Source organism: Zingiber officinale, chromosome 9B (assembly GCF_018446385.1).
Source record: "Zingiber officinale cultivar Zhangliang chromosome 9B, Zo_v1.1, whole genome shotgun sequence".
Classification (NCBI taxonomy): domain Eukaryota; kingdom Viridiplantae; phylum Streptophyta; class Magnoliopsida; order Zingiberales; family Zingiberaceae; genus Zingiber; species Zingiber officinale.
The window spans coordinates 80,461,814-80,475,458 of NC_056003.1; the positions used below are offsets into that span (position 1 = coordinate 80,461,814).

At 37.2% G+C, this 13,645-nt stretch overlaps 1 protein-coding gene across 1 annotated transcript; it reads left to right on the plus strand.

The window, feature by feature from the left end:
* Positions 1–271: 271 nt before the first annotated feature.
* On the plus strand, positions 272–10,930 carry LOC122025479 (probable plastid-lipid-associated protein 12, chloroplastic). The gene is made up of 11 exons (XM_042584289.1): positions 272–593; positions 673–726; positions 1,406–1,480; positions 2,212–2,331; positions 3,496–3,687; positions 3,804–3,887; positions 3,984–4,073; positions 4,148–4,201; positions 4,311–4,387; positions 10,373–10,483; positions 10,655–10,930. Exons 1-11 carry the CDS (start codon positions 312–314, stop codon positions 10,725–10,727), a joined length of 1,212 nt encoding a protein of 403 aa, XP_042440223.1. The 5' UTR covers positions 272–311; the 3' UTR covers positions 10,728–10,930.
* The last annotated feature ends 2,715 nt before the right edge of the window (positions 10,931–13,645 follow it).

Genomic DNA, 13,645 nt, shown 5'->3' on the forward strand with positions numbered 1-13,645 from the left:
GTTAACTGAGAATTATATTGAAGGGGTGTTTTTTTTTCTAGGTCGTCGCTTCCAATGAAGTAATGAATGATACGATAGATTATTAAAGACCAGGAATGAAATTAGAAGGCGCATAAAACTCGAGATGTCGATAATTTCAAGTTTGACCATATGTAAACTTGACGACTCAAATGAAATTTCCCCGCAACGGGTAAGCGCAAATGGACGGTGCAGATCCTCCTTTCGGCCATTCGTGGGCCCCGCTCGTCATCCGCTAACGGTCGCACAAATACCACACTCACACCAATCTCGTCGAGCGGCAGACCCCGGACATGGCCGTCGGAGGATCCCCTGCCGCGCGGCTCGCCTTCGGCTTCGTTCAGCCATCTTCGATCGGTCGCCCTTCCGCATCGCCTCCTTCCATTTACCGCTTTCCCGGCCGAAAATCGCGGCTGACGAAGAGACGGAGGCCGACATTCCTTCGTCCTATCTTGTCCTCTTTGGTGGAGAAAGGGGAGCAGAAACTCTCCTTCACCGATCGAGAGTCCGTCCTTGTCGAGGCGCTTCTCGGGATCCAAGGGCGGGGCCGCGCCGCTTCTCCTATGCAACTTCAGGCACTCGCCCTCTTCGATCTTACTTCCCTGTGGTATCTTCGAATCGAATATAAACCCATCGCTTTGTCGATCGTTACAGGACGTTGAGTTTGCCGTGGAAACTCTAGAGAGTATTGGAGGCTTGCCGGATCCTGTGAGTCTTTGGTATTGGTTGTCTTTATTTATTTATTTTTACTTACAAGTATACAATAACAATCTCTTGACTCACGCAAAATAGACTGCGTGCAAAAAAATGTAGTAGGAACAAAGTGATGCTCACGAGTAGAACGGGAATAAAATTGAGATATGAATTTTCCGGTTTGTTTATCTGAATCAATTTGTTTTTCAGTAGGATGTAATTCTACTTCTTTTTTTTTTTTTTATGTGCACCATTTCTACTTTGTTACTTATGTTTAAAAATAATTTTTATAGCTTTTATTTTCTGGCTTTTAGCCAAAACTTACAAACATTTTCCTACAATATCTCGTAACCTGAACTTATCTACATTCTTTCAGTAATTTTACCCTACTTTTCATGTGTCTACTATATTGACTGGCTGTAATCTATTGTATTGGATTGATGAATGCTCTTATTTGATTCCTGCATTATGTTCTTGCAAGAATAGCAGTCTTACATGAAGAATTATTGCTGTCCAATTTACTTGAAAATTAATTGGATGCTATGACCTTTTATTTATGCAATTCTTTATGGAAATTCATTTAATTAATAATATAATAGTTCTTCCTTTCCTTTAACTCATTATAAATGCACACAATTGAAAATTGGTAGTTTTGTGTTGAAAATTCCTTTTGTTTTTATTCAATCTTTTGTAGACAAGTTCTAGTATGATCGAAGGTTGCTGGCAGCTAATTTTCACTACGAGACCTGGAACAGCATCACCAATTCAAGTGAGATGATTTTGCAAAGATTTTTTGAGTTATTTGTTTCGGTTCTATTGGGTGCTCGACAATTTTCTTAAAAAACAGTATAAAAGATTATATTGCTAGTAATTCTTAGGATATTGTCAGTTAAATCTCTTTTAATTACATTTATATTGAGTAGATTTCATTGACCCCGTAAAGATGTGAGAGCAAAACTTAAAATTTTTTGACACTTTTGAACCTTGATTTAACTGCCCATCAATAACATTGACTCAAAACACTTATGTTACTCTAGCAACTCTGTAATTTTCAGATGATTATCACATTTATCCATGACAGTATAGTTTAATTAAAAATTGTACTCATTGGAATCTTTCAAAAGATTTGATGAGTAGAGTTACATAATTTTTCTCCAAGAAGCAATCACTTCCCCTCCTGTAGTTACCTAGCAGTCATTTTAAACAATCGTATGATTTTAGTCTAACTTTAAATTTAATTGAAATTGAAATGCATTATCTGGGATTTTATTCTCACATGAGATAATTGCAGAAATTTGTGTAGTCTAATTCAATTGTGTTAGGCATCTAACATTGTTTCCATAGTCAAGCTAACTAATACACCAATATCCAGTTATCTATGTGCTATTGATATCGTAGCCAGTTAAACCATTATTCTTTTTGCAAACAGTTGGGGAACCCTGTTTCATTTATGATATTTTGGATGGCTAATTTATACAATTTTCTTGAACATGTTTCCAGAGAACCTTTGTTGGGGTTGACTTTTTCAAGATTTATCAAGAGGTCTACCTTAGAACAGATGATCCAAGGGTATCTAACATTGTCAGATTCTCAGATGAAATTGGTGAACTGAAAGTAGAGGTATATTTACTTCTTATCTTCTATTGAAAATTAATCCTGATTATCTCAAGTAAAGGAAAACAATCCTACTACCTGTTTCTGTCATGACTGAATGTTCTATCATTGCTGCAATACGTGAGCAATTGATAAAACAGTAATAGTTTGTGACAGTTTCATGGCAAAGCTTCTTATTTGAAGAGAAAGATCAACTTTGTGAGAACCGAAGAAAAGAAAAACAGGGGCACAGAGACTATAGATTAGAACTTTTACTTATTTTCAAGTTTTAACTACTGTTCGTCTTATTTTTAAGCACCTTCACCTAGAACTTGACAATCTTAATAATTTGTAGATTAGAACTTTTACTTACCAGTTTTAACCACCGTCCGTCCTATTTTTAAGCACTTTCACCTAAAACTTGACAAGCTTAATAATTTATCCCGTGTTTCTAAAAAGAATTCTCCTAAACAGGGCATAGGTAAACTATGCTGTATTAGATTCACTTTTCACAATTACGCCTTTCATTTCAGCAACATCAGGTTAAACTGTGGATACGTTCTATTCTTTTATCCCCATAGCTCTCGGAAAGTATGCTACTCCAATGTTAACGGCTTTTGGAGAATAACTAGTGTTTTATATCTAGAACACGTGTACCTTCAAATTTCACCCGAGAATAGGAAGGGTCTTCTATTCACTGACCAAAGTATCAATCATATGTATTTTACTCTCACTATACAACTGTAAATCCATTTTGTGTTATACAACCTTCTTAGGTTGAAATATTTTTTTTAGTTTCCATAAAACACATCTGAGATGTTGCTGCAATATGATTTATGACTTGCTGTGATAAAGTTACTCATACCATCCAAGTCGATAAATGAGATAATACATCAGACCATGCATAAGTAGCTGTAACAATCACTGCTCCACAAAAACTGTAGCCAGACAATGGCTATAATTAGCTCTAACTACAGAGAACTATAATTCTTTGGTTTCAGTTTGATGTCAACCCTGTGATTGCTCCAAGTACAAATTTCTTGATTCTTCAATTGTATATATTTGATATTTTTCTGTTGATAGTAATTTTGGTTGTCCGTTATGCTGTTTGCTACTGGTTCAAACAGTGACCTTTTATTTTTTATTTAATTTTTCTGCAAATTATATAATAAAGCTGGATTTTACTACTAGGCAGCAGCAACGATTAAAGATGGGAAAAGGATCCTTTTCCAGTTTGACCGTGCTGCATTCTCGTTTAAATTTCTACCTATTAAGGTTCCATACCCTGTGCCCTTCAGACTTCTTGGTGATGAAGCAAAGGGTTGGTTGGATACGACATACCTATCACGCAATGGCAATTTACGCATTTCTAGAGGCAATAAGGTGATTCATTAAAAAACAAACTACTGCTGTCTTCATAGTTTCTCTGGAAATTTTTATGGTGCTTTCATTCGGAGAAAATTAATTCAGTAACTGCATTTTAAAAAAATGTAGTGCAGGGAACAACATTTGTGCTCCAAAAAACAATTGAACCAAGACAAAGATTGCTATCGGCTATATCTGTTGGAGCAGGAGTAGAGGAGGTTCACAAGAGGAATATATCATCTTGACGCAATTGGTGACTTCAACATAAAAATATTCCAATTCTATATTTGATGGTTTTTTGCCCTTATTTATAGGCGGTTGAGGAAGTCATTTCAAGTCAGAAATTGGTCAAAATAAAACCAGAAACCCTTGGAGGGGAATGGCAATTGCTGTGGACTTCACAGGTTATTATTATATACACATTTACCTTTCGCCATGTTTTCTGGTAAGAATATACTGAAATGCCTTTTTGCTGCAGTTGGAAAATGAAAGCTGGTCGTCTGTTGCTGCTAATGGTCTTAAAGGTTTGCAGGTATATGGTAACAATATGGAAGTTAATGAAAAATAGTAATACAATGTAGATAAACATGAAAAGCTGTCGCCGTCCTCATGTACATTTATCATATTTGACCTAATGGCAGATTATAAATGATGGAAGACTAGAGAATTTCGTTAACCTGCTTCCTGGTTTAAAGATGTGTGCCAATGGCAGTCTCAGGTGAGTGAAATGAAATCGCACTTCAGTCTGTTTACGTTATCTGGTGATCTTAATGCCATGTCAAATATGCATCTATGATAACCATTCAAGTGATTAAACATTAAATAAATCTCACTTCCTTTTCATAAAAGGGGATGGTAGATGTTCCTGTCTACCGTCGGTAAAGATGGATAATTGATGAGATGGTTCGTCTCTTGACCGCAAGAAGACCTCGGGAGGGAGTTCGAAGCCATGAGCAGGCCTGCCATGTCAAAGAGAATAAGAGAAGAGGAAAAAGTCAGTAGACAGGCCAGGTAATACAAGAACAGTGATGAAACACAGTGGGGAGCGATGGGAGTTATAGACCCAACTCCGGGCCGGGTCCGGCCCGAACCCGGCCCGGGCCCGTAACCGGGTCGAACCGGAAGCGGCCCGGCAGGTTGCCGGGCCGGTTCTGGTTCATTTGCTGTAAAACCGGTGAACCAGCGGGTAACCGGCGGTTCAACCCACCTGTTCAGCCGCAATTTGTGTGTGTGTGTGTGTGTGTGTAACGGCTTGAACCGCCGGCTAACCGGCGGTTCATAGCCGTTGGAACCGCTGGCGGTTCATAGCCGTTGGGGGGGTTTTTTTAGGTATTTTTTTTCAGCGGTTAGGATCATTTGACCTTTGTTTATCAATGGCTATGATTTAGTGTCCGTTACTATCAAAACTCTATAAATAGAGAGCTCATTTCATCATTTTCACACACATCTTCTCTACTCTTACTCTTAATCTCAATTTCGTATTCTCTACACGCTTTCGTTTCCAATTTTCAATTACAATGGAAGGAGGTCGCGGAGGTGTATCATCTCGAGCTCGGAAGGGAAAGCAAATAATGAATCCACGGGAGGAGGACCCCAACATTCAATCCACCGATGATGAGATCGAGCATCTTCCGAATCCGACACCCGAAATATAAGGAAGTATCGATGCAATTACTTCTAAAGTTCGGGAACTTCCTCCTCTAAAGTCTTCTATTTTCACTAAACATTTTGAGAAGGTCACTCTTCCGTCGGGAGAAATGCGTGTAAAATGTAAGCACTGCAATGCTTCCTACAAATTCCAAGCCGGCGGCGGCTATGGGTCGTTGAAATGGCATGTAGAAACGAAGCACCCGACGGAATATGGACTCGTCCGTTCTCAAACACAATTATCAAGATTTTCTTCAACTAGCGGTAGTACCGATTTCGGTTTATTTTTATATTCGGATAATAAATTAAGAGAATCATTAGTTAAATTTATTTCCATATAACATCTTTCTTTTAGTTTTCGATCTAAATGCACATTTGAAGATTTTTGTAAAGAATCTCTTAATCCATGTGCTAAACGTGTTCCTAAGACTACACTTCCTCGTACAATTAAAAAATTAGTAAAACAAGGAAAAAAGAATTTAATTGATGAATTTAGTAAATTAGATAATAAACTTTCTTTATGTTTCGATATTTGGAGCGATCATTGGCAAACACATTCGTATATGAGTGTGACTTGCCATTGGATCGATAACTCTTGGAACCTCCAAAAAAGATTGTTAGCTTATAGAGTTTTTGATGAATCACATAATGCTCATAACATCGCACAATTATTATGTTTAATTTTAGAAGAATATGACTTAACTCATAAAATATTTTCAATATCATTAGATAATGCTAGTTCCAATACTACTTGTATAGATGATCTAAAATTTGTTTGTCAACTTATTATTGGCGGTTTATTTTTTCATATTCGTTGTGTATGCCATGTTTTAAATTTATGTGTTCAAGATGGTTTAAAAATTTTAGAAAGTTATATTAAACCAATTAGAATTATAATTTCTTATTTATGGTCTCATCCATCTATAATGAAACAATGGGGTAGGTTTTGTAAAATTAATGGAATGAGACCTAAAAAATTTCCACGTGATGTACCAACACGTTAGAATTCAACATACCAATTATTACAAGATTCATTTCAATATAAAGAATTATTATGTTCATTTTTTGCACAAAATAATAATACTAATATATATTTATTTTCACAACAATGGAATATTTGTAGTAGTATTTGTGAATTTTTAAAAGTATTTAATGATGCAACCGAACAACTTTCTGGTGTTTATTACCCCACTGCTCAATTAATTTTAGGAAATTTTTCTAATATAGTATTAGTTTTAAATGAACATATTAATAATGAATCTTTATCTCCTTGCATCTTAGCTATGAAAACTAAATGGGAAAAATATTTTTATTTAATTCTTGAAATTTATTTAATTGTATTCGCTTTAGATCCTAGATTTAAATTAGAAGTTTTACAAGAAATGTTAATTTTATATTATGACGTTTTAATTCCAATTAAAGATTCTTCTTCCTCTGATCGAGTTAATATTATATATAATGTTAGAATTTATTTATATGATATTTATAATCAATATTATGCAAAATATGGAACACAAACTAATATTTCTGAAATACAACAAACTACTAGTAGTAATTTAAAACTTACAAAAGTGTAACTCTTATTAAAAGAACGGACAAAACGTCCACGAGGATCCTCAAGTTCCACACGGGAACTTGAGAATTATTTTATGACTTCTTTTGATTTTAATGAAGCAAATAGCGAAAATTTCAATATCTTAAAGTGGTGGTCACAGAAGGCTCAAAGCTTTCCCGTCCTCTCCGTAATCGCCAAAGAAATATTAGCTTGTCCAGTGTCAACTGTTGCTGTGGAGCAGACGTTTAGTGTCGGCGGCAACATATTAGATGAATGACGATCAACTTTATCTCCCGACTCATTAGAAGCCCAAGCATTACTGGACAATTGGACCAGAGCGGAGAAAAGAATCCAAGGAATGCAACTTTCAGATGACGAAGTTGAAGATTTTGATACTGAAGGAACAAATACAACAAGAACAGGAAATGAAAGTGAGTGAAAATGTAAAAGGATAAAAATGTAAAAGAACTACGTGAGCTTTGATTCCCCTAAAGGGATACGTAGACAACTTAAATAAGTGCAAACCCTTTTTTCCAATAAATTTTAATTTCTAATTTGTAATATTTAATATTTAATTTTTTAACATAATAATCTTGAACCGTGGCGAACCGTGATGAACCGTGAACCGTAACCGTCTTAAGCGGTTAAGGTTAAGGGTCGACCTGTCTGGAACCGTCGAATCGACGGTTCTGAGCCGTCGAACCGGCGGTTCCGAACCATCGAACCGACGGTTCCGAACCGTCGGTTCCGAACCGTGGTCAGGTCTAATGGGAGAGCTTACCTTCGTGGGAAGAAGGAACCCCAAATATGATATTGTTTTCCTTAGCACGAATAATGAGATGCGTTATTAAATAAGATCAACCATGCCATCTTTCCCTAATTGTACCTACCAATTTTACGTACTTTAGGGAAAGATGGAGGTTCATTATCATACGTCATTAAAATAACACCATTGTTTGGAAGCCCTGAAAGGTCCATCATTATGGAATAATAATCATCAATCCATTAGCCCAATAATTCTTTTAACACTATGTGTAACTATACTGACAGTATGTCATCTTTCCAATGATTCCATGATAATGGTTACACATAGTATTACAAGAATTATTGGGTTGATGGATTGATGATTATTATTCTATAATGATGAACCTTTCAGGGCTTCCAAACCTTGATGGGCCTTAGTGATGTTTTTGCAATGATCTTAATAATATCCCAACAGACCTTCATTCCAAGCGGGTTCGATCGGATATACACGGGGGGGCACTGAGTATTTGTGTGGTTGAGTTAACCTTTGCTGATTCAATCGATCTTCTTGGCTACGAAGTCCGGTTGAATCCTGAAGAGAAGAGCCAAGTGTTTGGGCTCTAAAGTTACAAACATAGTCCCACATTGAAAATACATAGGAAAGATCATGGGTTTATAAGAAAAATATATCTCCATTGGCATGATATATTTTGGGTAGAATTATGAGGGCTTAGGCCCAAAGTAGACAATATCATAACATTATGGAGATATCTAAATTTTTTTTTATCCTACAATTGGTATCAGAGCGAGGTCGCCCTTTACCAAACTAACAGCCAGAAGAAGCACGAGCTAGAGCCATGATTCAGGATTGAGCCATGTGGGTGTAACCTTGAACGAAGTAGGGGAGGTCCTGAGCAGGTCAGTGACCTGATACTTGAGGGGAGACCCTGAGCAGGTCAGTGACCCGATGCTTGAGGAGAGACCCTGAGCATGTCAAGAGTGACCCGATGCCTGAGGGGGACCTTGTGGTCCTTTGTTTAAGGGGAGATTATTGAGATTACAAGGTTGTAAACATAGTCTCATATTGAAAACACATGAGAAAGATCATAAGTTTATAAGAAAAAGATATCTCCATTAACATGAGGTCTTTTGGGTAAAGTCCAAGAGTAAAATCATGAGGACTTAAGCCCAAAGTGGACAATATCATACTATTATAGAGATATCTAATTTTTTTTTTTTATCATACACCAAGTATATCGAACCCAAGAGTCAGCCAATGGAGATAGTTCACTTGCAACCCTATATGGGAAATATCCGCTCAGAATGTCTCAGGAAAACCAACTCGGGGCTCTCCAAATGGCTTTTTATAAGTGTTCGGCCAGACTTCTAAGAATCACGCCAAGCCACTCAAGTTAACCATCCTGGGACTCTGACCGTCACGCCCCTCGGGACTCTAATCCTTATGTTGAGAGTCCTATCCTATTCACCGTACAAATAGAAAATCAGCAATCTTACGGTGCATGTTCACATAATGAGAATTGATGGCATAGCAATTCCTACATTAAGGAATATATTATATAGTATTTCCATTTCGTTCATGGATGGAATAAAGAATGGATAGAATAGTAATCTCTATAAAATAAAAGAAGTGTGATAGTTATTGCCATAGAATTGAATAATAATCTCTAAGAAATATAAGATCGAGTGTGATAGTTATTGCCACAGAAGTGAATAGTAACGTCTAAGAAATATAAGATAGTATGATAGTTATTGCCATAGAATTGAATAGACTTTTGTTTCAATTCATATGCTTAATTTGTAGGAATGTTATAAGTAATGGCCAAAATTTGCTAATGGATGCCTACACGAAATAGTTTGTCTAATTTGTCTTTCTCACTGGACTCACTTACTTGACTGTTTTACTTGGGTTGGACTAGCCTAGTAGGCTTGTGCATCTGGCTCGGCCTGCTAGGCTTGTAGCTCCCCCATTAGCACTAGGCCTAATCGCTCCTCTCAGCCCACTGACCCAACTCAAGTTGCTTAAGCCTGAATGTTAGGTCAGCTTGACCATACTCAACTGCTCAAACTTGACCACCACTTCCATTTTGTTTGGCTCCTTGACTCGACCAGTGCATTTTACCTATCTTGTTAGGCTCACTTAGCTGATCCAACCCATCTTATCAAATTATACTCACTTTTTTTTTTCATAATTGCTCTGTTAGGCTCTCTTGCTTGTGATTTCTTATAATTAGAAATCACAATTCCATAAAATTTTAATTAAATATAGAAATATTTTTTTAATGAATTTATAGGATAATTATTCAATCAAATAGACTAAGGTTTTTTTTTTTTTTGTTTCTTTTATGATAGTGCTTAACTATTGTCTAACGATGCTAATGATTGGGAATTGAACATAGCATGGCAATTGGCAAACATGGAAATTCAAATTTCAAGCTATTGATGTTTCTTCAATTTGTCCAACTAAATATAAAATCCTAATTAACAGTTTCAGTAAAGAACATATCATTAGTATTAGCGGAAGAACTGGCTTGATGGACAAAGAAAAATTGCTAATTAGTATTAGCGGAAGAACTAGTCGACAGCATATCATTTTTCTTTTAATGATAATACCTTAAAATTTTGGCAAACTTCCAAAATATAGTGTCGACTAGCATGTTTTTAAGAAACATAGCTCGAACTTTTATTGTTAACAAAGTAAGAATTACAGGGCTCCTAACTGCTTTTCCACTGGTACAGTAAAACACCAGATGGTGGCGTGTACATAGCGCGAATGGATGATGGAGTCATTAGACTCGGTGCATTGGGATTTCCTTTGAAAATAGAAGCGGACATCGAGATGGAATTGCTGTAAGTATAACAAGAACCAAGGGTAGTAGCATGTAATTTCAGACACAAATCTTATTATATAATTCCTACTGAGAGCACTCTTACTATATATAGTCGGAGCCAGATTGTTTTCCTTTGTTAACTCGAGCCTTGTTCTTTGGAAAAGCTAACCATGTAACATGTTTACTTCAGGTACATTGACAACAAGATCAGAATAACTCGGTGCAACGGATCGACATTGCTCGTTCACTTACGCCTAAAATAATATACACTTTTCGTACTCAATATGTTTTGACTTAGAACTAAATGTCATGTTTACTTCAGGTACATCGAGCACAAAACCAGAATAACCAACCAAAAGAAGTAACATTCTGGATGAATAAAGATAGAAAAAAACTCGGTACTTGTCTGCCAAATAATCCTATTTTGTTAACCAAACTTCTCATACAAGTGTTTTCCATCAGTTCATCTCAAGTTTCCTATAAGAAGAGCACATCAAATTCAACTCTTAACCAACTGAACTGGGCTATGCCATTCTACCCAGAGTACCAAATTTATAATTTTCTTGATGTTTCCTGGATTACGTAGTACATTCGTTAGACCTAAGTAATTTTTCGTCGTCCTCCCTTCTAATCGATCACATCGAGATCAAACCTTTACAATTACTCGCAAAAGATTATAGTGAAGACGCTGAGTATAGATCTAAATGCAGTTAGAATACATGAACTAGCTCCAGTCAAAGAAAAATTATCCTTGTTTTAGAATCCTACTCGATTACAGCAACGACGTCGAATGCTGAAGAAGCAAAGCAAGGCGCCAGCAGCACCTGAGATGAGAAGAGAGGGACTATTTGGAGGAAGAAGGGACGTTGTTTTGTCGCTTAGGGGTTTTGTCTTGGGACACCGTGAAGCAGTAGGCTATGACGGCGGAGGGGTACACGACGAAGGTGCCCCAAGCCGCCACCCTCGACAGCAGCGGCTCCGCTCCCGTCCACGGCGCCGCCATTGCTCTCGTCTCGCTCCTTCGCGCTGCTTCGGATCGGTTCTGATGATGTCTTTCCTCGAGCAACCCTTGCATATTACCCACCCTCTCCGAATCTCAGCAGGCTGAAAAGCCCAATGACATTATTGTTCAGTGGCCCAAGAGGCGTGATCGAGCCGGGTCATCACTTCAGACCACTTCTGGCTAACTATGGACCCATTTTATGTCGGTATGATTCCATATTTTGGGGGGCGTTTGGTTCTTTCCTAGGAATAGGAATCGGAATGAGAATCATTGTATTGTGAAATGGGAATGGATATGAGCATGGATATCACTGTTAAAAGCAATGTTTGGTTAGTTGTATATCTTCTATCGGAATAAATCAAAGTTTCCTTTTTTACCCTTAAAGGAAAATAAGAGAACAAATTAGATGTGAGAGAAAGATGAATGTGAGAGAAAAATATGATGAAAGAAAATGATGAGAGAGAAAGTGTAATAAGAAAAAATGAAGAGAGAGAAAGTGTGATGAGAGAAAATAAAAAAAAAGAGTGTGATTGGAGAGAGCATGATGACAGAAAATATGATGTGAGAGAAAGTATGATAGAAGAGGATGAAGAGAGAGAAAATATAGTGAGAAAAAATAAGGAGAGAGTGTGTCATGAGAGAGATTGAGGAGAGAGAAAGTATGGTGAGAGAAAAAGAGAACAGTGAATATGATGAGAGATATTGAGGAGAGAGAAAACATGATGAGAGAGAAAGTGTATTGAGGAAAAAAGTAGTAAGTGTGATAAGAGAGATTGAGGAGAAAGAAAGTGTGATGAGAGAGAAAGTGTGTTGATGAAAAAAGGAGGAAGTGTGATAAGAGAGATTGAGGAGAGAGAAAGTGTGATGAGAAAAAAAAGAGTGCGATGGGAGAGATTGAGGAGAGAGAAAGTGTGATGAGGAAAAAAAGAAGGAAGAGAGTGCGATGGGAGAGATTGAGGAGAGAGAAAGTGTGATGAGAGAGAAAGTGTAATGAGAAAAAAAGAGGAAAGAGAGTGTGATAGGAGAGATTAAGGAGAGAGAAAGTGTGTGATAAAATGATGAGAGAGAAAATATGATGAGAGAGAATAAGGAAAGATAAGTGATATGAAAGAAAAAATAAATAAATATATTTTGATATTTGATATTAATGGAGAAAATTTTAATTTTAAGTCAAGGGTATTTTTGGAATAAGGGAATATTTTGATTGATGAAAATAAGGTAATGGCTCATTAAAGGAGAGGTACATGGGAATGAGTTATTACCCAATTTCAAGGATTCATTCCCTTATTTGTATTCCTATTCCTATAATCCAAACATTAATAATGGGAATCAATGATTCTCATTCCTATTCCCCACTCCTATTACCCTAAACCAAACGCCCCCTTGGTGTGCCACTTCAAGAGGCTGTTTTACGGGATGAGATTTCAAGAGATAGCGTTATCATTATATTAAAATTTTAAGGTGTGTTTAATTTAAATTATCATATATAATTTTAGTTATATGATTTGAAGAATAAAATATAATTTAATATTATTGGGTTCTGGAATACACTAATCTCGTCATAATCGCACTTAACAAAAACTCTTTCACCATCATTGTAGCCACCTACAAGGCATTTAGGTCCTCCTAGAGTAAGGGCTAAGCTTGACCTAAATTGAAAGGGTCTACATCCATTGAGCAAATCGTTCCTCCCCAATCCACCACAATCTAATGTGGCAGCGACGACAGTGGAAGAGGAGACCGAGATTGGGTAACGAAGGTGAGCATCCACTGCATGTAGCCGCAGGGCGATGAAGGGCGAATCCATACTAGGAATTGACATCAGGGGTATGAGACTCGTTGGTGTCGATGGTGATGATGTTCAAGGTGGTACCGGGTTGATTGAAGGCTTTTCGGAGCTTCCTTCCATTGGGAATCGGGGGATGTGCGGCGAGAGGAAGAGAGAGAACCTTGAGATTGAGACAGGAGATCTAAGAGGATACATGTAAGGTTCATACTCGCCCATCTGGGAGTGAGAAGGAGCCTCGGCGACCTTCGCCGCTGAGGCGGGCAGCAGAGGTCTTGTTGTCCATGAAGCTTTTCGAAGAAGTGGACTACACAAGTGGCCATAACACGAAGGTATTTTTCTCCGAAAGGCAAAAATCGAAGGATAATTTTGATTTTTTTTTTGTTAATATC

Excerpts from the sequence above, each read along its gene's own strand:
- LOC122025479 (XM_042584289.1), top strand. The coding sequence starts at position 312 with ATGGCCGTCGGAGGATCCCCTGCCGCGCGGCTCGCCTTCGGCTTCGTT. Across the intron at positions 2,332-3,495 it reads TTGGTGAACTGAAAGTAGAG|GCAGCAGCAACGATTAAAGA; the intron begins GTATATTTACTT and ends TTTTACTACTAG. Across the intron at positions 4,388-10,372 it reads TGTGCCAATGGCAGTCTCAG|TAAAACACCAGATGGTGGCG; the intron begins GTGAGTGAAATG and ends CCACTGGTACAG.